Genomic DNA, 24,892 nt, shown 5'->3' with positions numbered 1-24,892 from the left:
TAAAGGGTTGTGTTTATTTAAAAAAAAAAAAAAAAAAAAAAGAAGGAGGAGGAGGAGGAGAAGAGGAGGAAAAGATGGAGGAAGGAAAGAGAAAAGAGAAAGAAAACAACGAATGTGCGACAAAGACTATATGGTCCACAAAGTCTAAAATAGTTAAAATCTGGCCATTTATACAAAAATTTTGCCGACCCCTGACAGCCTGTGCTCCACCCTGCCCCCAGTTACTTGAGTCATAAACCCTTTGTTGGTTTCTTGTGTCTTTAGAAAATAAACACCAAACTCCCCAGCATGGCATATAGTTCACTTCAGGATGTGTCTGCAACCTTCCTTTCTAGCCTTGTCTTGTGGGCTCTCTCATTCTTAACACATTGTGGCCATAACAACTTCTCACTATTCCCAGGACACTCAACTTCCTCCCACGGCTGCTCATTCGTGTGTCTGCTGTCCCTCTGCCTAGATAGCCTCCTGTTGCTCCTCTAGACTCCTAGAGATCTAGCCCATGTCTGCTTATCATTGTCTTGAGTCCCTACCTCTTTCTGAATAAGTTCCCTGTGTTAAGAAGATCCAAACTCTCTTTTCAACCATATGTTCTAGTGCTCGTTTTCCCTTCAGCACAACCAAATAACACCATCCCAGACTTAAATATCTCCTGCTTTTGTTAAGATTCCCTTCTCCTGAAATGCCTTTGTTTTGAGTTTCTACATATCCAAATATAACCCATTGATTAACGCCAAGGTCAACTGCCTCCTCTTCCATACACTTTCTTTGATCCTTCCATCTCTAAGTCATCCTTCTCTTCTTAAAATTTTCTCAATACTTTTTCTAAACTTCTCTGAAGGCTCTTAACAATTACCACTCAGCTGTATAATTATTTGTGGGAATGTTTCATCAGCTTCATAGATTTTTAGGATCTTTTGAGGGTTAGTTTCTTGCCCAACACCTATCCATGACGCCCCCTCCCTGTCAGCACCTACCTTAGAGCCATTTGTATAGTAGGTACCTAATATACACATCTGTGAAACAAAGGCTAATAATTCAAGAGTCTAATATGATTGTTGTAATCTAGTAACAAATACTTGGTATAATATGACACCAATGAAACGGTACACACAGTAATTAATGTTTGAACTTGTTTGAAATAATAACAGTGATGATATTGTTCCATCTGCTTGCATAATAAGATACAATCTGTTCCTGGTTAACACTTAACTAAAAAGATTATTAAACAAAATCCCATATTTGGTTTTCATCAGATCCATTTTGAAAGTTTCACTTGTTCAGCGTAAAGATCTCAAGTTTCTTCAAGTGACTCAATGGGAGGCCAACCAATATTTGTCATAGAGGTGCATGGGCACACACAATGACAGTGTATCCAAATAAATATTTATATCAGTTAGTTCCTGATTTCTCACAAAATGTGCCATCAGAGGAATAGAATAGGTATTTAAAATTTGCATGGACTCCAAAAGCCTCTTCTTGAAATATTACATTTATTTTAAAAAGCACAGTCTGGGATTAGAATATTATATCTTATCACTATGAACAAACACTCATGGGACATAGTTATAAATAAGGAAAGTAATAATTGTTAGTTTGTAGGTACAATAATTATTCTGCAAACATTCAGTAATCTGTGATCAAATCCACACATTGGCCTGCAATCAACACAGAATATAGAACAAAATATTTCTATTTTTATATCTATATGTGATAGGATAAAAATACAAATTATTACCAAGGGGATGTTTACAGATGTCCCTATCCCTCTGCCCACCCAATGAGAATGCTGGGATCATTGTTGGTCCAATTTTCTCTCATTTTAATCTTTGCCTGTTCTAGAATCAGAGACTGGAAGAAAGGAGAGAGGATGATGAAAAGTTCTTTGCTGGAAAGGTTAAGTACATCCACATATACACTGATGAGAAAGGAGTTTCATGGGAGAGAGAGTAAAAACTGTGAAATACGGATAGAAAAGGAGTATTTTGTGGTGGTAAATGATGTTTTAGAGCAGGTGATATGTGGAGGAAAGAAAAGCGAATATGAGAAGTATTGCCTAGTGGAGATATAAATTAGGTCCTATTTATTTATTTATTTATTTATTTATTATTTTTTGAGACAAAGTCTTACTCTGTCACCCAGGCTGAAGTGCAGTGGTGCGACCTTGGCTCACTGCAACCTCTGCCTCCCGGGTTCAAGCGATTCTCCTGCCTCAGCCTCCCACATAGCTGGGATTACAGGTATATGCCACCATACCTGGCTAATTTTTGTATTTTTAGTAGAGATGGGGTTTCACCATGTTGACCAGGCTAGTCTCAGACTCCTGACCTCAAGTGATCCACCGTCCTCAGCCTCCCAAAGTGCTGAGATTACAGGCATGAGCCACCGTACCCAGCCAAGGTCCCTTTTAATATCCTTCAGGAGAAATAGTTAAAGAACAGAACACCTTCTTAATGGTTTTTTGGTGTGTGATTTTAAGCTGTATTTCTTTAAATGTGACATGGCTCTGGGACTGAACCACATGTGACATGGTTTTATTAGGGTTACATATTTATATTTACATGTTGTACACTATTCTTCCAATATTCCTAGAATATGAGCATAGAATATTTTAAGCATTTTTATATAATTTTATAATAAAATAAACTTAGATATGTTATGTCACAAAATGCATATGTATTTTTTTCCTAGATAAAACATAAGGCTTCAGAGGAACCACAAATCACACTTAAGAGTATGATTCTACATTCCTTTCTGCATTCACTCTTTCCTCCAGTAAGGGTAACAAAGGTGAACACTTTGAGAAGCTCTGGCTTAACCCAAAGGCAATATTTAGTCTTCATGGACACATATGTGAGAATGTTATCTAGGCCTTTTAGAAAGCCATGCAAGAGGTGTGAATGTTTAAATGTCGTCTTTATGAGTAAGCACTTATATTTTGCTTCAGTTGTCAGCCAATAATATTCAAAACCATGAACTAGAGTATATATGAACCAGTAGGAAAATAAGACTTACGTTTTCAGTGCAATGTCTTATTTTTGATGCACACAATTTAAAAAACTCTTCTACCTCCTATTGCTGCCAAATGTTTATACCAACAGCCTCTCATGCTTATTATCCCTTAATCTCTAACCACAAAGCACAAAACATACTCTCTAACCTGCCCTGTTTTCCCTCTAGCTTCTCCATGTCAGAGGTACACTACAATTTGTATAATGATGAGGGTCAAAGGGCTGGGTGCCTTTGTTCATCTTATTAAAAAAATGAGGAGGGAATGCTGTGGAGGGTTGAGGGAGCCCTGAAAGAAATCTTAAAACATACATGGACATACAGAAAAGTATTTGAAGGAAAGCTCTTGAAATTTTCCAGGATGAAGGACCTGGAGAAGGAGGACAAGAAATAGAAGACAATTCAATGGAAGTTTCACTGACAGGCTGGCTGAAATCTGGAAGTATGCTTTTATTAAATTATGTATTTAATTACTGATTTCCAAACCTTATATATTGATGACAATGAGCTTGGAGTATATAAAACACTTTTGCTACTCCTTCCAAGAAGCCAGTGAGACAGCTGAGTAATATGCTCTTTTTAAAAATTATTTTATTTTATTTTAATATGCCCTTTTTATTAAAGAGAATAAGAACCAATGTTGCTAGCTTCTTCAAAGGGATACAGATGAATGACTGCATGGATACTTTGATTTTGGGCCTCCTCATTTGGTTTTCTTGGTTCTTGCTCCCTAATAATTCTTTCATCAGTAGGGAAATGCCCTGAAGGAGTACAGACATTAAGTGGAGGTTGAGAATTCCAGTCTCTAGGTTCTGAAAACACCCAGGTGTGGAGTGGAGTGTGAGGACTCTGGGAAGGTGCCCACCTAAAAACCAAGGTGGGAGTTTTGAGCAGAGAAGCGATTGCTCTGCAGGGCCCAGACAGATGGGTCTGAGGAGCACAGAATGTTTGGTTCTGATTCAGATTTATCCCCCTGGCCCTACACATGACCATGTTGCCTGCTGCCTTCACCTTTGGCAGAGAGAAAGCAATGGTAAGGGCTGTAGGGAGCCTAGAGAAGAGGGAACAAGAGTAACAGACACAAGCAAGGTGGGAAGAGCAATGGACATGAATACATTTGAGCATCAGTCCAACAGTATACAAAACAAGACTATTCCAGGAGGATGGAAAGTTCAATCATTGATTCAGGCTTTTCCCAGCTCAGTTCCTTTCATTTGCTGTGATTACGGGAGGAGGAACAGGCTGAGAGCCCATATACAAAATATAAGCACCACATGCTTCGCTGTCATTAGTTAGGGAGATGGGAGGAGGGAGAAAGATAGGATCAGAATTCCTATCCAGATCACACCCCATTTTGGGGCTTCATTTTCTCATTTGTACAATGAAAGGTATCCAACTTTGATATTTTATGGTGCTGTGAACACCCTGCGTGGTTCACCAGTCAGTGATGTGTAAAGTACAGTAGGAAGGAAGCAGATCGTAAGTGTCATCCATGGGGGGTCAGGGTCATCTCAGTTAAAGAAACATCCAGGAGCTGGCATTGCACCTGGCATGTGATAGACAAGCAATGCACAAGCTTGACTTGTTAAATGAACATACATATGGGTAGAATTATCCCTTTGAGCAAATGGTTATACATATACATATGTGTTCACATATTCTTTTTGGGCTGGAAATGTAAAAATGACTATTGTGATGTCAATGACAATAAAAATGAGGAAATTAATTTCGATTGGCTTCTTCCTCTCATCCCAAAGCGCAATCTCTAACTTCAAAAATATAGTTAGATAGAAGAAATAAGTTACAATGTTCAATAGCAGAGTAGGGTGACTAAAGCCAACAATAATTTATTGTCTACTTCAAAATAGCTAGAAGATTTTTGAATGCTCTCAACACAAAGAAATGATAAATGTTTGAGATAATGGATATCCTCACTACCCTTTTTTGATCATTACACATTGTATGAATGTATCAAAATACCACATGTACCCCATAAATATGTACAATTATTATGTATCAATAAAAAACTCCCGCCAAAAACAACAGTGATCAAAAATGTCTGTGAATCAATTGTTTTTCCAAGACACCTTAGTAATAACAAAACTAAGTCAGCAAGGTTGTGATGTTGATGGATAATAAAGGAAAGCCAATTTCTTATGTCTGATTTTTCTTCTATTTTTGGTCAAGAAGGAGAGCTTTCAGCCTGTAAAGTGCCGGAAAGAAAGTGGCAGAAAGGGAAGTGAAGCCCAGATGAGCGGAGAATCTTAGAAAATAATAAAGCACTGCAGGGATATAAAGGCTGTCAGTGCTTTGGGATCAGGGTCCCGGTTCTCATGTTGAATTTGTCTCAAGAATCTTGAATACCAGGAAAGCTGCTGGAAGCTGACACTCAAAGGTCTGATTTTCAAAAATGAAAATGAGGGGATTCTAAACTATATAGAAGGAGCTTGACATCATGGCTAGCTAAATTCTAAAGTTGTGCTTCAAAGAACAGAGATGACCAAGAGCCAGCATGGGCTCATCAAGCAGAAACTATGCAGATTAATCTCATTTTCTTTTTTGTTCAAGGTCTCTGGAAAGAATAGGCAAATTGCATTTGAAAAGATCCAGCGTATTTGGATCATCACAAAATCCCTTATATTCCTGTGGACTACACAGAAACTTGTGCCTTGGGTGTTAAGACAATTAACTTGTTAGTGGTTGCATAATCATACTCCAAAGATGTCGATTTAGGGTTATCAAGGCCCAAGAGATCTCTAATGGTGTGCCACAGGGCTCTGACTTTGGTTCCAACATGCAACATTTTTAGCAGTGAGATGATAAAAAATAATAAAAGATTGTTTTTTCAGGTTTGAGGGGGTACTAAACTGAGAAGCAAAGTGAGGCTATGAGGATACCATAATCATGAGCTACAAAGACCCTAACAATAGAGAAGAGGGTTTTCTACTTTCAAAACTTGTTAAGCCCTAGATTCAAGTGAAATCTGATGCGGAAACATGATATGTAAACACGAGGATGGAGGAACTGCGCATGTTTGAAATAGGAGGGAATGTCAGAGCCCCGTCAAATCCCATGACATCACTCCCCTCCCCGACTTCCTGCTGTGGTTCCTCAGTGCCTCCATGAAACCCCGAACATTCCTGAGAGACAACTAACAAGAAGATATTTAATAGTCATAGCAAATCTACAAAGGACAGAAAAGTACATAGCTCATGCTTAGTTTTGCCTTTTGAGATTAAAAAGCAAAAGAATTCTGTAGGTCCTTCTATGTATGAGCAGGTGAAGTAGTATATGTATAACTAGGGGAAACAGACTGAACATTTCAGCTGAAATGATTCAGAAACAACAATGCTGTGGATAAAGGGAGCAAGGCTGACGTGGCACACATGAAATGACTTTGAGGCCTTTCAAAACTGAAGCTGAAAGGCCGTGTTGCCAGCAAAGTCAGCCACATGGTCTGCAGCGTCATGCTCTATTTTGGGGGTGAGGAGCCTAGCTCAGGAGGCATTGGGTAGCTCTGAGCATGACACATCAAGTAGACTAGCAACCAAGTGAAGAGCATTCAGATGGGAGGAACGGGAATGCTGGAGAGTGTCTAAAGGCAATCTCATCATCTCAATACCAGCTGGAGAGACTGGGGCTGTGAGCATGAAGGGGATTTAGAGTGAGGATCTGGGAAAAACAGGAAATAACAGTGATTTTCTAACACTTGAAGGGAAATTAGAACTTAGATGTGTTCTGAATAGCTCCAGGGGGCAGGATAAGGAAAAGTGGGTGGAAGATGAAGGCAGACAAATGATAGCTCCATCAGAGGAAGAATTTCCCAATAGTCAGAACCAACTAGAGATGGAATGGGTAACTTGGAGGAAGATTAAGCTTGGATCACAGAGGTGTGTGACTGGGGTTTGAGGACTTCTTCACAGGGCTGCTATGTCAAGGATTCAATGTTTGGATAAAGGATTGGAATAGATGTCTCCTAATTCTGAAAAGTAATGATTCTAAATAAATTTCCATTTATACAGAGTCCCAAACCTTCCAAACTCCAAACAACCAGGATATTGTTATACTACTTAGTAACAACAAGTGACATTTGTCAAAATGTCCCTGAACTTATATAAATTTCCAAAAGGACATTCCTAAAGCAAGATGGACTGTATCTAGGAGAATTCTAGTGAATTCTCTTGGTTGGTAAGCCACACATGCTCTGTGTAGTCACTGTTAACCACAATTGATCATGAATCTGAACATCCCATTCCCTAAACAGCCTGGACAAAGGAGTTCATCATAACAAACACAATTCCTTCCATAGCTCCACTTATATGTAATCCCACAGTAGATGCATTTACGCAAATTAACTCTTAAGTCATCAACAGAAACATATGTAAACTTACTTTTAAAAAGATTCTGATCACATTATACTTTTACAAATGCATTGGCTTTTAAAATCATTACGTTTTGCAGGATCTTCAAAGATAAAGGGAGCTGGGTTGTGGAAATAATGTGCATTCCTACTTACACAGTACTACAATCACATTCATGTGTTACTCTTGAACTTTAAACTCTTTGACTACCCACACTGCTCAAATTCTTTTTCTCTCTCTTAAAATTATTTCTCATACACTGTCCCTACCCTCCCATGAGCTGATCCATATGTTGGATCATATCCCGTGTCCTTTGAAGTGCAGGAATTTGTGCAGAGGACCTGAGAAGTTGTTTACCCACAGCTATCAGGAATCATCAACACCCAAGTCTCTAATAACTAGAGGGAATGTGTGTGACTCTTAAACACATTTTACCTAAGTTGACCTCAGAAGTGCGCCCTGGAGTACTAAAAGAGTTCAATGTTAAAGTGACTGCCAGTGAGTCCTTTGAAGCATAACTGCAGGCTGCAGGTTCCTGTTTATCCATCCTGTCACTGTCCAGGAAGACGTGGAACTGGCTCTGGATTGACCAGATACCACTGACGGTCCCATCCATCTCTAGGACTCTGAGTCTGTACAATTCAGAGGGGAGGGACTTAGTAATCTGCTAAGTTGTTTACCGAGATGCCCAACAGATATTTCAATTAGCCAGTGGACATGACAACTACGTTAATTCTTACTTGACTTTTATTTTATTTTTGTATTAAAATAAGGAGGGATTCTTTGCTTCATAAAATATTCAGGTTGGCCTATATAAAATATTTCCTCTGGCTTAAACATCCATGATTGTTTTAGCTTATAAAATCTGTCATTATGTGATTTATGTTAAACGTACACTTACCTAGAATATGCAAAGCAGAATCTGATACTCATATTTGAATTCACTTATGTTGTAACTAACCATGCAACCTTGGGCAATTCATTTTTCCATTTAACCCCCAGCCCTCAGCACTTCTGTGTAGATCATAAGGGCTGGTATAGAGATTTATTGTTTGCATCCTTCCAGTTCTGATTTCTGAGGCATGTCTGCATTAAGCAGAGCAAAGCATGGTTCTCCCTATGCTCAACACTCAGAAGCTGGGAGGAAATGTAATTTACTCATAAATGTATTATTTGTAAAATTTCCAATTGTGAGAAACATTAGCAAGAAACATGTGTTCTTTAAATTGCTTCTTTTCCTCCCAAATATACCACAGTGGCTAAGAAATAACTCCAGAAGTGGGAAGACTTAGGAATATATGTATTCATAATATACAAATAGCTCAACTCCCAAAGGATTCTGTAAAGATACCATAGGCTTTGAAAATATTTCCCACCCAGCTTCCATCATGGATGGCTCTCTCAATTTGTATAATTCCAATGAGGAAAATGAAAATCCCTAGAGGCAGAATACAGATGAACTTTGAGAATAAACACAGATAGAAGGACCACAAACACCAAAGAAAGACTCCCCTGAAGTCGGAGGTGAAATGCCATATGATTTCCTCAAAACTCCTTCCCATTTGCTACTCAATTACCCATCTGGGGCCGGTGCCTGCCTTGTGTGGCCACTGTGAAGGCTGCGTCTGAGGCTGGGCTGAGGCTGTCCCCCTATGTAAGGATAGCAGGGCACTAATCTCATTAACAAAGCTCACTGAAATGCAAGCCCCTTGGACCATCCTAGCGTCCAAAGGTCCCCAGGACTTACCAGCCGCTCTGCTGGTCCCGTCCTGCCCAGGTGATGGTTCTGCAGTTCGTGAACAGAGGATTGGCAGGTCGGGAAGCTGGGAGGAAATGTAATTTACTGCATCTGGTAGCAGAGAACAGGGAATACAATTAGTCACAGTGTTGGGAGGCCCAATGGGTTCACTGCCGAGACAGCAGCTTGTCTGCCCTACATAATGGACCGCTGAGGCGGCCACTGAACAGGAGGATCAGGGTAAACAAAGACTAGCATTTGCCCAGTGACTGGTATTCAGCAGAGTAGCTGAGGCAGGAGGGATCCTGGCCAGAGAGCTCAAGCCCCAGGATGGCTCTATGTTTCAGAAGAGTCATCAGAAATCTCTAGATTCTAGGAGGACAATGAGTTCAGGAACGGGGGGAAGATTCAGAGATGGGCTTGTGGGAGCCATTATCAACTTGGTGGGATTGACCAAATAGAAAATATCAAACTAGAAATGTACATTAAACAGTACTGAAAAACAGATCCACTCTCTGAACCGGAAATAAAGCTTTCTGTGTCTGATTATTATGGGGCTCATTCCCCGAACTGGCAATATAGCTTTATGAGCCTGATTCATTCAAAAGACCAACTTTATATGCATTACAACAAATAAACAGACTTCAGAATTGATCTCATGTTTTCAATACTGCAGGCTGGTGTTTCAGATATAAAGTCCTGAGATTCTAAATGACAACACCTCTTGAGCCCACCATTAGCCCAGTTGCAGGGAATGTTGCTATGCAAAAGAAGGAGCCCATCAGCTTTGCTTGGGCAAATACCTCGACAAGACTTTTTAGGGAGGTGAGACCCGGGGAGCATGAACATTAGCAAGCATGCCAAGGTATCAGAGGAAAGGAGGAAACACCTGAGGTGAGACAAGACGAATCTGGGTACACCCCAGAGAGAAGTGGGAAAGTGAAAGCAGGAAGATTCCAGAAAGCTGGGCTCCATGAGATGTGATTCCTTCCTTGCATCACGACCATATCACAAAATCCTGGAACGTCCATCAGTCATCGATGGTTACATCTAACTGCTCACCGTATGTCTCTACTGAATATCCCACAATCACCTCAAACTCAACATGTGCAAAATGGACCTTGTATCTCTGCTCAACTGCTGCTTCTCCTGTCCTCTATCTTGACTCATGAGCACCACAGTTCACCTGGGATCCTCAGCAGCACCCTTCACTCTTCTCCCTCCTGGTATCCAATCTGTTCCATAGCCTCTGCCTCCTCCGCATTTCTCACCACTGTCCCCCCCTCTGCATTCCCACTCATACTGTTTCCGTTCTAGCAGCTTTCTTTTTCATTTCTTGCTGAAGAGGATTGCAAACAGACACTGGACTAGGCTTAGTTCAGTTCTAGACCAACCAGACCTTTTGCTGACTTGCAAGTGACTCTGAACAGTCCAGAATGTATTGACATCAGATCATTATGTTCATAGGCAAAGGTAGAGTATCTCTAAGAAAATAGATTTTTTGCTGGGCGCGGTGGCTCATGCCTGTAATCCAATCCCATCACTTTGGAAGGCCAAGGCGGGTGGATCACCTGAAATCAGGAGTTCAAGACCATACTGGCCAACACAGCAAAACCCCGTCTCTACTAAAAATACAAAAATTAGCTGGGCACGGTGGCACACGCCTGTAGTCCCAGCTACTAGAGGGGCTGAGGCAGGAGGATCACTTGAACCCAGGAGGCAGAGGTTGCAGTGAGCCAAGATTGTGCCGCTGCACTCCAGCCTGGGCAACAGAGTAAGACTCTGTTTCAAAAAAAAAAAAAAAAAAAAGAGAGAGATTTTTCCATATTAGCCATTTGGGGAGAAGGAATGAGAAAGGAAGATTAGGACGGCAGGACTTAGGGTGGAATGAGGCTCAAATTGCTTTCCATCTCAGATGCTTTGTATGTGTTGGAGCTTGGATCTCAGATAAGGCAGACATGGTTGAAGGCCCCCCTCACTGCAAGGAAGGAAACGGAGCCTTTGAGATGATGGTAGGCTGGGAGATGGCTGGAAAGCAGCCTGCAGAGACCCCCTGAAGATGGTTTTGCATTTGAGTCAGGGGCTGTGAGTGTAGCCACATGTCTGAAGTTGCGCATTATTCTCCATGTTGAACTGCACCTCCATGATTCTCTCTTTTTTTTTTTGAGACAGAGTCTCACTGTCACCCAGGCTGGAGTGCAGTGGTGCTATCTCGGCTCACTGCAAGTTCCACCTCCCTGGTTCATGCCATTCTCCTGCCTCAGCCTCCCGAGTAGCTGGGACTACAGGCACCTGCCACAATGCCCAGCTAATTTTTTGTATTTTTAGTAGAGACGGGGTTTCACTGTGTTAGCCAGGATGGTCTCGATCTCCTGATCTTGTGATCCGCCTGCCTCGGCCTCCTAAAGTCCTGGGATTACAGGCGTGAGCCACCTCCATGATTCTTAAACTTAGGTCACAGTCTTCTCTTTCCTTTAACTCCCACTGTGGGAGGCTGTGGGAAGGGTCTGTGCCCCAAACCAGCACAAGGCAGAACGAGAAAGAGCAGCAGCTTGAGGCCAGTGGTCCTGAGGGGGTAGGGGCAGGTGGGTAACAATTGTCCATGGGAAGACCAAAGCAGTAATCTAGGACTACAGGGACAGTTTAGGAAAGGAGGGATGACAAGAGCAGATCTGTAGAACTTCCAAGATTCACTGATAATTTCCAGAAGTCTGTGGAATGGGATCTTGGTGAATTTGACTTTCTGCATTCAAATAAGATAGAGGCTGGAGCCCAAGTGAGATCTCATGGACTGGTCACATGTGTGTCTGCATACTCAATGTTTTAGCAGGAAAAAACAAAACAAAACAAAACAAAAAACAACTACTTACAGACAAAGAATTTTCCAACTGAAAGAACATGTGATTCCCAGGACACATATCTCAGCCTCCTCCAGGAGACAGCTCCCTGCCAGATGGGAGTGGATGATGGAGTTACCTTTGCCAGATGTTTACTGGCTACAATCTTGAAGTCTACGGCACTTGGAGAGTTGGGCTACATGGCTTCTGTTAAGAGATAAGGGAATGGGCTGGGCACAGCAGCTCACACCTGTAATCCCAGCACTTTGGGAGGCCGAGGCAGGCAGACCACTTGAGGTCAGGAGTTTGAGACCAGCACAGCCAACATGGCGAAACCCTGTCTTTGCTGAAATGCAAACATTAGTCAGGCCTGGTGCTGTGTGCCTGTGGTCCCAGCCACTTGGGAGGCTGAGACAGAATCGCTTGAATCCTGGAGGCAGAGGTTGCAGTGAGCTGAGATCACGCCACTGTACTCCAGCCTGGGTGACAGAGTGAGATCCTGACTCAAAAAAAAAAAAAAAAGAGAAAGAGAGAGAGACAAGGGAGTGGAGAATGGGGCATCAGAAAGAGGACAGAGCAGCCCCCTCAATATATCATTAAGTACTAAACCCTAAGGTTATAGAGACAGGAAGTGTCTGATAGACCAGCACAAAGAGTAACAAACAGGCCTGCCAAACCTTCAATGGGAAAAACTTATTCAGGTGGCCTCAATCAATAAGCTGCCCTCTTCCTGCCACAGTCAGAATAGTCTTCCACTATTCTCCCCGCTGCCAGAGAAGGTGGAAAGCAGTCACTATAGAGTAGAAATTAAAGATGAGTACTGCTTCTTAGCTCTAATCCTGCTGAAATATTTACAGTAGCTATGAAGAATCAAAACGGCTAAAGCCAGAGAAACAAGATTGATGAAAACTCTTCTTAAAACGTAACTTAGGCTGGATACTGTGGCTCATGCCTGTAATCCCAGCTACTTGCGGGGCTGAGGCAGGAGAATAGCTTGAACCTGGGAGGTGGAACTTGCAGTGAGCTGAGATTGCGCCACTGCACTCCAGCCTGGGTGACAAGAGTGAAACTCCATCTCAAAACAAACAAACAAACACATAATTTATAGGCAACTGAAGACTGAGGTTTGCGAATAACCGGTATGAAGGTTTTGATGTGGGAAAGGCTCTAAGCTACCACAGACTGGTATGGGATCGGAAGCTAAGAAGATCAATATCATACACCAAGGACTGAGATAGGCCCACGACAGACATTTTCCTTTGCCTGTTCTGGCCAAGAGTTTTGCATCACCTCAGTGGGTAAAGAGAAGAATTAGCACCAAAGATATACTATATTCAATTTATAGTTGTACAAGACATTATGCCTAAGACAGTGAAAACAACCCACCCAATAGATGAGGGTTCTGCTATATAACAACAATGTGTATTAGCAGGGGAAGAGAGGGAGTGTCAGAATGTATATGACCAGGAGATTCTACTCACGAGTAGAATAAATTGCTCTTGATTGCCCAGGCTATCATGTAATCAAAAGCCACTGGTGATCCAGCAGTACGGTATCTCTATTTCCTCTGCCACGCATAGAGGGACACACTTAGGGTACCTGAGATGGGGTCATTACACACACAAACACCAGCAAGTATCTCACAGCACCTTGTAAGTTGGGATGCTTTTGCTGCTTATCTGCAGTGTCTGTATAGTTATATAATCCTAACCGGACCTGGATTCTGTAATCTGCATGCATCAGAAATTAACAGTGTTTCTTAAATCATCATTGTTCTATAATAATATCTTATTATTTTTTTGTAGCAAGTTGGTTGATTCTAAGAGGGTCTTGGCAACTCGGGGCCTTGGAATTGAAGAATGAGAAGATAAAGAGACATCCCAAAGTTCCTCAACTGGAATGTGCTTCACCACAGTGTGGCTCTATATACATCAATCACATTCTGGGATGTATGTGTTCCCACCTTCAAACTTCTTTCTTTGCTAATAGATGTGGTATGATAAAGAGGTCACCCAGGCTTGGTGATAACCACAGATGGCAGGAATTATAATCCAGGGTGACAGGTAAGACCACGGAAACTCTTCCCTGGGCCATTTCCCAAGAAATGAGATCCCTAAGACTTTTGCAACCTCTTAAGCCTGAGCTCACCCATCCTGGAGGATGGAGTCTGCGGGCAACTTTCTCTGCAGGCTCTTTTCAGTTATGACTAGGCTTCTTACCACCTCTACGAACGGCTTAGGTGGATGAGTGAAAATAATGGGAAGCAATGCAGAAGAAAATGAAAGAAGTTTGAGGTAAAAATGAGAGAGGTGGTGAGAGTTTATGATGCGGCTGCCTTTTTGCTTCTTAACAAATCATAGAGTATGACAGGTCTCCATGCCCCACACAGACTTCTCAGGCACATGACATACAGGCTCTTTCCCTTTCCTAGTTATCAGAGAGACATCTAGAGAAATTCCTGATTTGAGAAGGGAAGGGAAAAAAGAAGTGAAAACATAAAAGGCCAACATGCACTCTTTGGGTAGGTGTTCATGGGTTAGTGTCCCACACCCCATCCCAGCCCGACATGCACTGTGTTATTGCTAATTGTGTGGCATGTCTCAGGTCTTCCCAGACTCAGGGAAGCCTGCCATCCTCCCCACGTTGTACCCACAATTCCCCACGGCCACTTCCTCAATCTGTGCCCCACCCCCAAAGCACAGAACAAGTGCCCTGACTTGGTCACACCATAGAGACTTCCTAGAACTATGGTAGGTTCACTTTTCCTGGAGTCCTTGCTGGCTTGGACATGACTTGGCCCTGCCTACTTGCACTCAGTGCATGAAGTTTAATTTAGTACCTTCCTAAAGATCACCTGGGGAGACAAAATCCAGATCTCCTGCTAGGGGAAAAAAAATTAAAAATCACAGGTTTTTTTTTTTTTTTTTTTTTGCCAAAGTCAGAACTATCCTTCATGCAAATGCGCGATAATCCAGAAAAAACACTTTTTTTTTTTTCTGGGGTGGAGCTCCTCTGTTGCCCCGGGCTGGAGGGGCAGTGGCATGATCTCACTCACCTGGCTCTGCCTCCCAGGTTCCAGCCATTCTTCTGCCTCAGCCTCCCAGAGTAGCTGGGACTACAGAGCCCACCACCAAGCCTTGACTAATTTTTGTATTTTGGTAAGAGATGGGGTTTCACCCGTGTCAGCCAGGATGGTCTCGATCTGACGCTGGCGATCCACCCGCCCGGCCTCCCAAAGTGCTGGGATTACAGGCATGAGTCACTGCGCCTGGCCTGAAAAACACATTTTTTAACTTTTCCCCAAATATTTCCAAATGGCACTGGGAAAACACTGACGCCAATTCTTATCCTGGCTCCTGATCATCTTCCTAGTCTAGAGGCTGAACTTTCTTGTTTGTTTTTAATACAAGACCTTGCTATCACCCAGGCTGGAGTGCACTGGTGTGACCATAGCTCACTGCAGCCTTGAACTTCTGGGCTCAAGGGATCCTCCCACATCAGCCTCCCAAAGTGCTGGGATTACAGACCTGAGCCACCACACCCAGCCCTAGAGTGTGACTTTCTCATAGCCAGGTGAGCAGATAATATCTGGTCTTTCCAACAAGTCCCTGCATTGTAAAGCAGATCTAGCTGAGCGCCAAATGAAAGTAGGAATCATGGGTTTGCAGCTGAGGATACGGAGCAAGGTGAAGGGTGAGAAATACACAATCTCAGGTTCATCCCCACAGTCCAGGTAAGGAGAGGAGAGGACAGAGGAAAGGTAGGGAAAGGAGAGAAGGCAAAAGACCTGCTCTTGCCACCAGGAAGCCAGGACCCTGCTCCTACCTTCCTATGCTCTGAACCAACTATCCCACACAGGGAGGGAAGTTTTGCCCAGCCCTGTTTCTATGGAAGAAACTACAGTTGTCTGATCAGAGAGAGAGAGAGAGAAAGCAAAGAAAATCCAGAGACTGTAGAAAGGTTTCCCAAACACCAAATGTTTTCCCCAAATTTCCTAAAGTTCTCACGTGTGTTTCAACCTGAGGACCTAACCACTAGGACAAATGGACTCATCCCTACCAGGGACCTGGTCCTGATGTTAGTACTCTTCTTTGCTGGGTACCTTTCAAGAGAGGCCTAAGCAGTGAGCATTGGGACCTAATGGGAAGGAGAAGAGCCAGGCCAATTTTGTGAGAGGAGAAACAGTGAGTCAAGAGACAGTTCCCGAAGAAGAGAGGCAGGGAAGGCTTGGAATGTGGACCTCCTCAGTGGCCTGCAACCAGTGCTGCTACTTCTTCTGATGCCTTTACAAATCAACACAGTACATCTTCCCTAAGCCCCTGTTAGTGAAACCCCCTAAGCTGAACAGGACAAAAACATTCATCTACAGTCGGGGCAGAGAGCACTTACCTCCATCCGTACTGGAGAAACCCTGTAGGAACAAAAACAAGGCAGAGCGTTACTCTACATATGGGGGTACAAGCCCATCTTTTCCCATCTTTAAAGACTTAACCCATCTTTCTCCCATGCCCAGACCTAGAATTTGACTGTGCTGGGAAAACGCAATGATCTCTTTTCTTCTGGACAATTTGTTTAGAGTTCCAAAATTACCATTCCCAACTTATACTACATTTCTCCCAATAGAGATTTATTTCAATGCCCTAGCAAATATCCTTGGTCATGTTGGAGAATGATATCAGAAAATCCCATCCTAAATTGATTTCATTAGATTGCTTTTCTCTCACTCAGGTACTGCAGAAACAGTTATAAAATGGAGGGAGGTCCTGAGATGTTTGTTCAGAGCCTACTGGTTTTACGAACTCTACTCTTTGATACACGGCACCATCTGTTTTTATATATATTAAAATTTCATGTATTTACACTCTTTGTATTTGGAATTCATGTCCACTTCATAGGGTGTTGCTTCTGGCCTTTTTAGAAAGAAAGACTCAATAAGCAAACTATAATTATAGCCACAAAGAGCATGTTTATTCTGCTGCATCAGAATTGGTTTTAGAATTCTAGAGTCCAATAAGAGAAGGCTTTTCAGGCACAAGGTATATCAGGGATCTGGACAGTAGGCAGATGGGGTAATCTAATGACTATTCCCTATGCCTTGTAGCAGGCCAGATGGTCCCACACCCAAAGATATGCCATGCTCAGCTTCAGGAAGGCCCCTGGTCCTCACACATCTGCCTCTCATTTCATAGAGTTTGTGGCTCAGATTTCTCATCAATGCCAACTGGCCTGTTTCCCAGTTGGCACCATTTTGCTAGGCCTTACTCCCCCACGGACATAACTTCGAGAAATCGTGTTTGTTTTTTTTCACCTTCTGAAAGTCCTTGAAGGATTTTTCTGTCTCCTTCAGTTTCTCTAGGATGATTTGCTCTTTGGCAGATATCTGGGACTCTTCACTTTCTAGCGTTTGTATTTCTTGCTCCAGCCTGGAAAACACACAAACAAAGGACAAGTTACTTTATTGTCCTGCCATCCACGGGCAAGAGAGCAGCTTCTTCCTGTTGGGCGATTTGTACCTTCCTGGCAGCCTTCGTTTTACATTACGCTGAGGAGCCAGGCCAAGGTTTTCCATTACATAGCATCCTCTGTTTCCAGCTCTGCCACTGGGCAGATATTGGTCAAGGGAAAGCAACATAGCACTGCCTCCCCTGGTTCACAGCCACCACTGTGCAACATGCTTCGATGTCTCTCTGCCAACTCTATGCATGCGCACCTTTCTTATTTGGAGGGAGATTATATTTACATAGCATAGGACATAACATCAAAAGGAAAATAGCTTCATATTCTCCTGGCCAGCTCAGAATAACTGTTCTCTCAGGTTGGCCAAAAGGTAAAGGGCCATTCTTGCTCAAAGGAAGTGTGTTACCAAGAAATAGCTGGTGGCCAGTACCCTTAGGAGCCTGCTGTCCTCTCTGTCTGTGGCCTGGATTCTACTGCCAAAAAGAGGGGAAATGAAGAAGACAGATGCAATGCCCCTACCTTCTGGAACTTTCCTCAATTTTCACAGCCACCCTATGTATTTTATAAAAGGGAAATTTCAGCACTGCCAGGAGACTCTGGAAATATTCCAGAACAGCAGCTGCAGCTATGATTTGGGGAAAGTCTCAACAGCCATATTCTTTCAGTGAAATGATAATAATTACCACCAGTGTTTACTGAGCACTTATTCTGTGCCAGGAACTTAGCTAAGAATTCATGTGGATTATTTTATTCAAACTTCCCAATGACCCTGTGAGTAGGGAATCCCCATTTTCCTGATGAGATCAGTAGGGCTTGGCAAGGTGAAGTAACCTAGTAAAGCAGGCTTTACTGCCGCAGAGCCCTGAAGCAAGGATTCAAGCCAGGTGCTCTGACTCTAGACCTGCTCCTAACCATTGAGCAACTCTCACCACATGGGTTCTCATGTGTTCCCCACATCCCCCACCTTGTTAAACATCGCATATATTGGCATAGGATGGCACTGATATGCAGCAATGTCTTCAGAAATAATGAAGGGATAAATGTTCTCTTGCTACAACTCTAGACTGCTGTGCCTCTTGAATTATTTGATCTGAATTTATTCATTGGTTCATTCATTCAATCACTAATTCATTCATATTTTCTTTTGTTCTCTTTCCACCGTGTCATGCTAGAAGCTTTGCTGCTGAGTCTGTGTCTGCCTATAAGCCCCCTCCCTTGCCTTTCTCCTTTTCCATCTTTTTTTTTTTTTTTTTTTTTTGGGGGATAGGGTCTCACTCTGTTACCCAGGCTGGAGTGTAGTGGAACGATCATAGCTCATTGCAGCCTCTACCTCCTGGGCTCAAGCAATCCTCCCATCTCAGCTTCCCAAGGAGCTGGGACTAAAGGCACACACCACCATGCCCAGCTAATTTTAAAATTTTTTTTGTGGAGGTGAGGTGTCACTATGTTGCCCAGGTGGGTCTCAAACTCCTGGGCTCAAGCGATCCTCCTGCCTCAGGCTCCCAAAGTGCTGAGACTACAGGTGTGAGTCACCATGCCTGGCCCTCTTTTTCCATCTTTTAATCTGCTCTTGGGAACTGGCCATTAGACTTAGACGTAAAATAAGGAATTCAGAGTGGGGTTTTCTGAAAGGTAAGGAACACCAAGATCCAGGCATGAATTTATTTAGTGACATACTGTGCCTCTCAGAGGCCCTTTCTGTTTCCTTCCTGGGTGTCAGAAAAATGACCTCTGAGGGATAAGTCTTTGCAGCAATTACTTTGGATTATGAAGGCAAGCCCTATATCCAAATGAACCCCCTCCCAGTGAACACAGCTCTGATATATTTGTCATTTCACTCAGGGTAAAAGTAGAAGTCCTACAGCTTATAAGACCCCATGGTATCTAGCCTCCCAGTACCTATCAACTCCACTCTACCAATGTGCCTATTTCACTTTATGCGTTAGTCAAATAGAACCACTCTTATTTGCCCACATGTATCCTGTGCCTTTTCCTCCTCTAGGAAACTCAACTCAAACCCCTAACCATTCTTGAAGTCTCAGCTCAGACGCCACCTGTCATGAGGCGTTCACAGATTTCATTGCCAGGAAATCACATCACTCCCCTCTGAACATTTCTTAGCATATCATTTTGTTTTATTAGAAGTCTTATCAAGTCTACTATATACTAGAGCAGTAACTCTCAACTGAGGTAATCTTGTCCCTCAGGGGATATTTGGCAATGTCTAGAGATATTTTGGTTGTCCAAAGCTCAAGGGGATGGGACTGGTGTTACTGGGTAGAGGTCAGGGATGCAGGTAAACATCCCACAACGCACCAGATGGCACCCTACAACAAAGAATTTTCTGGCTCCAAATAGTAATGTAAACTACTAATTTCCCCTACTAGATTATGAATTCCTCAGACGGAGGGCACAAATACTCAATACACCTACATTGAATGAATTTAAAAAGCTGAACTAGGCCGGGCGCGGTGGCTCAAGCCTGTAATCCCAGCACTTTGGGAGGCCGAGACGGGCGGATCACGAGGTCAGGAGTTCGAGACCATCCTGGCTAACATGGTGAAACCCCATCTCTACTAAAAATACAAGAAAATTAGCGGGGCGAGGTGGCGGGCGCCTGTAGTCCCAGCTACTCGGGAGGCTGAGGCAGGAGAATGGCGTGAACCCAGGGGGGCGGAGCTTGCAGTGAGCCGAGATCGCGCCACTGCACTCCAGCCTGGGGCACAGAGCAAGACTCCGTCTCAAAAAAAAAAAAAAAAAAAAAAAAAGCTGAGCTAAGTTGCACAAAGGTGTGGCCCAGCCAAGATCAGACTTTCAGAATTTTGGAGACAAGAGTGAATTTTTCAGCAAGCTTTGACTTGAGAGGCTGTGTGTGGGCGAGACACAAAGAGAATTTACGGAGTGGGGCTGACCAATCTAGAGGTACAAACACAGAGATATAAAACTTCTTTGCCGTTCCAGATGTTCAGAAAATCTTCTACACACATCCGTGTAAATTATTTTGGGGGGAGTAAGTAAAGCGATACGCGTGTGAAATAGGAACAACACACGAGACAGTCAAATTATCCATAAACTGAATTAATTCAATGAGTAGAGGAGCTCTGGACTAGAGGTTCTCTGTGTAGACTGGATGATACTACCAACCAGGTGGGCTCTGAGCAGATTTTATCTTATTTATTTATTTATTTGAGGTGTGATTACAGGTGTAAGCCACCGCGCCTAGCCTCAGTAAATTTGATTTAAATCTCAAAGAACAGAGTACTTTAGCAGATATTTAGGGTGTGCAGTAGATTATATTATTCTTGGGCCGGTTGCAGTGGCTCATGCCTGTAATCCAGCACTTTGGGAGGCCGAGGCGGGTGGATACCTGAGGTTAGGAGTTTGGGATCAGCCTCACCAACATGGTGAAAGCCCATCTCTACTAAAAATACAAAAATTAGTTGGGCATGGTGGTGCACACCGGTAATCCCAACTACTCAGGAGGCTGAGGCCGGAGAATCGCTTGAACCCAGGAGACAGAGGCTGCAGTGAGCACAGATTGTGCCATTGCACTTCAGCCTGGGCAACAGAGTGAGACTCCATCTCAAAAAAAAAAAAAAAAAGATTACATTATTCTCAAAAATATTCCCTTCCTTCCTCCCTTACTTCCATGGGAAAAGTACATGCTTCCCTAAGCCACTGATGTCAATCTTGACCATGTGATTTGCTCTAGGCTCATGGTGGATGGGACACACTTCCCAGTCCCTTGATACTGGCTGCAGCCATGTGACATGCTTTAGCCAATAGGATGTGAGCAGATAAGACAGAAGCAGAGGCTTGAAAAGTGCTTGCCCAGTTGAGCTTGTCGTCTTGCACCCCTTCCATTGCCAAGACAATAACTTATCTGGGCAGCTGCTGCCCCGTCAGCGTGGACTGCAGAAAGAACACACACAGGATAGACCTGAGGACAACCCACAGATAGGCGCAGTGTGCCCTGGCCCTGTGGGTTTCAGGGCTCTCAGCTATATAGTTCAGATGCACCTGAAATTGGAGCCACTCAGCTAAGCCCAGTCAAATCAGCAAATACCCAGCCTACTCACAGAAGTGTGGGCAAGAATAAATAACTTTGGGTTTAAGCCACTGAATTTGAGGGTGTGTTATCTAGCATTATTGTGGTAATAATGAACTGGTACAGGTCAAATATAAGTGTGTGTACATTATGTAATATATATATATTTATATCCTACTAATATATATCCCAATAATGTATATGCCAATTATATAATACCTATACACATATATCTATATGTGTGTTATATGTATTTTTATATATCCCAATAATACCTGAAGCTAAATGATTAGAAAGAACATAAGGCACCCTCTCCTCCCTTCCCTAATCCTCAATCCTCTGAGAAATCTGGAGGGAAACAGGGCACTCCTGAAAAAACAGAAAAATATCAGTGATAGTTGTCTCTGAGTAATGGAATTAAAGGTGATTTCATTTTTAAAAAATAATTTTCAATATTTTCCCAATTTAAAAAATTCATTTATTACTTATCTAAGCAGAACGAAAACAATAAATTCCCTTATTCAAAATACCTCCTGAGGCTTTCTGCTGAGAAGGCAGCATCTCCCAGGCTGTGGCATGAAAGAGGGGCCAGGGCCTCATCCTCCCACATGTCTAGTGAAGGGGAAATGGGAGCACCCCAACATCTATTTAAATTCAAAACCAACATTTACAGAGCTTGTTTGGTTGGACTCTGAGATAGGCACTACAGGGGATTCTAAAACAAACCAGATCGTGTTAAAAATGGCTGGCGAAAGCCGAAGATGGCTGTCTCTCGGTAACTCACTTCTTCCAGTGAAGCAACCCCAAGTGGTGAAGAATTCTCTGCGACCTCATGCCCACTGGCTGGCCTGTCTCCACAACGTGCCCTGGCCCTATGGGTTTCAAGGCTCTCAGCTATCTAGTTCAAGTGCTAAAGATGTGGGTCATGATACTGTGTAACTGAGAAGGAACGAAGAGAGAGGGAGAGAGAGAAAAAAAAAGAAAGAAAGAAACGAAATGAAACCTTTGTGATAACAACAACCGAGTTTCAACCCAAATGGAATGAATGAAGGAAATGGAGAGTTTATGTCAGATCCAATGCAGATTTTTCTATAAGTTCACATGTGGTCTTGGGCCAGGCTCTGAGGGTGTGGTCAGTCCAGGCTGCTCTCTTTCTTAGGAAAACCTGAGTCCTGGGGCAAAGGAGCTTCCCAAGGAACGGAGTGTCATGGGGTTAACAACAGTCATCCCAACCAGGTTGCAGATGCCACCGTTTTGTAGTTTCATGACTGAAATCTAATGCAGTCTTCTCTGGAAGAGCCAAATAGATATTGCTGTGCTAAAAATAAAGACTGGGCAGGAAGTGTAATTTATACGCAAGGTTAATCGAGGATCCGTAGGCTGTGGCAGGTGCACATAACAGTCTCTAACCTGCTTGCTCAGTTCCTTCTGAGCAAAAAGCAAACCGTAATAAGCCGTAAGGAAAGGTGACACACTGCAGCTGTGTAGGTTTAATTTACTGGAGATGAGGTTGCAATCATGGCCAAATGGTCTTAAAAAATCTATCTAACGCCAATAGATCATCCTCACAAGAAAATATAAAGGACCTCTCGCTCTGGGAAGTGCATCGATCATGTTCTTATTTCAGAGTTTATTTAGACATTCATCCATCCAACTTCATGCAGACACTTTCTCTGTATGAGGCACTGTGCTGAGCACTGGGGATGGAGAAATAAATCAGACACAGTGTCTGCTCATGAGACTTTTTGGTCAAGTAATGCAAACAGCCATGTGAACACATAAATTACAATACAAACCAAAAATAGCAGTAATAGAGGAAAGAACAACATGCTGTAGAATAGTTGGTTCTGCCCATGAGTGTGTGGTGGGGACGCCGAGTGGTCTTCTCAGTATCAATTCTCCCACTCTTCCAAACTAACAGAATCCTTATTTGGTTGGGGATGGCAGTGTGCCCGCCTGAAAAAATTATGTATCCTAACTTCCACTGAAGATAAAGCTGGTCACAGGACAGCTCTGGTCAATGAGATGTAAGTAAAAATGATCAGAAGGGACTTCCAGACAACTCCCTAAAAGGGAAAGGAGGGCTGGGTGTGGTGGCTCATGCCTGTAATCTTAGCACTTTGGGAGACTGAGGCTGGAGGATTGCTTGAGCCCAGCGGAACGAGACCAGCCTGAGCAACATGGCAAGACAAGACACCCATCTCTACAAATAATAAAAAATTAGCTGGGCATGGTGACACATACCCTTAGTTCTAGCTACTCTGGAGGCTAAGGTGGGAAGATCACCTGAGCCTGGGAGTTCAAGACTGCAGTGAGCAATGATCACAGCACTGCACTCCAGTCTGGGTGACAGAGCGAGACCTTGTCTCAAAAAAAAAAAAAAAAAAAAAAAGGAAAGGAACATTGGCTTAAGTAACATTTGCCTTTCCCTCCTTCCTGCCAGGTGCAGGGACCTGGTGCTAAAGAGATGCATTCATTTCCAATTCCTGCTGTAACAACTACAACAAACTTAGTGGCTGACAACAGTCTCAATTTATTATCTTACATTTCTGTATGTCAGTCTGACACGGGGGTTGCCAGGCTAGAATCAAGGTGCTGGCAGCGTTGTGTTCCCTTATGCAGGCTCTAGGGGAGAATGCATTTCCTTGCCTTTTTCAGCTCCCTGATGTCACCAATGTTCCGTGCCTTGTGGCTCCCTTCCTCCATCTTCAAAGCCAGCACTGTTGCATCTCTCTGACCTTCCCTGCAGCCACCCCTCCTTCTGATTTCTGCCTCCCTCTTCCACTTTTAAAGATCCTGTGGTTATACAAATGCACCCAGATAATCCAGGATACCAATCTCCCTATTTTAAGGTCAGCTGTTTGGAAACCTTAATTCCATCTGTAATTTTAATTCCTCTTTGCCATGGAACCTACCATATTCACAGGTTCTGAGGCTTAGCGTGTGAACACATCTGGGGGTCCATTATTCTACCTACCACAAGGTATATGATGCTATAGGTAGAGCAGTAATCCTGTGTCCACAGGGGCAATAGTATGTCTGAGCGTGCAGAAAGAGACATTGCCTGGGTCCCAGGGGGCACAACGGAAAGACTACACCACTTCTGGAATGTCCGGCTCCAGATTGCTTGTTATGGGCTTAAGCCTCTGTTGTGATCATACCGATTGTAATTTTCAACTGATATGGGTGGTGAGAAACGCTTGACAAAGTAGATGATGCATTAACTGGGCCTTGAAGGATGCATTCACCAGGTGGAAAAGAGGAGAAAATGAGACAGGCAGAGGAGACAGCGTGGGCCAAGGCCCAGCATATCACATGTCCTGCCTGTCACTCAGGAACATGTGGCCTTGGGTGGCCTTTTCAGGTCACAACCTGCTCTGCCCTCCAGCTTCACAGCTCAGCATGGTGCCTCGGATAAGTTCTTGCCATTCCTGTCCCCACTCCC

General features: G+C 43.2%; 1 protein-coding gene across 8 annotated transcripts in view; it reads right to left on the bottom strand.

Annotated features, from left to right (window-relative positions):
- Positions 1-24,892, bottom strand: part of PALM2AKAP2 (PALM2 and AKAP2 fusion) — a 538,968-nt gene that overhangs the window by 223,622 nt on the left and 290,454 nt on the right. For 6 of the 8 annotated variants that reach the window (XM_031654859.1, XM_031654860.1, XM_031654862.1 and 3 more), the window contains 3 exons: positions 17,251-17,365; positions 16,332-16,353; positions 9,115-9,216 (listed from right to left, as the gene is read on the bottom strand). In XM_031654859.1, the coding sequence (XP_031510719.1) occupies positions 9,115-9,216; positions 16,332-16,353; positions 17,251-17,365 (239 nt within the window). The remainder of the gene's footprint in view (positions 1-9,114; positions 9,217-16,331; positions 16,354-17,250; positions 17,366-24,892) is intronic. The other 2 variants (XM_031654861.1, XM_021927808.2) reach the window with 1 other exon arrangement.

This window comes from Papio anubis, chromosome 13 (genome assembly GCF_008728515.1).
Source record: "Papio anubis isolate 15944 chromosome 13, Panubis1.0, whole genome shotgun sequence".
Lineage (NCBI taxonomy): Eukaryota > Metazoa > Chordata > Mammalia > Primates > Cercopithecidae > Papio > Papio anubis.
This window is presented reverse-complemented; position numbering and strand designations above follow the sequence as displayed.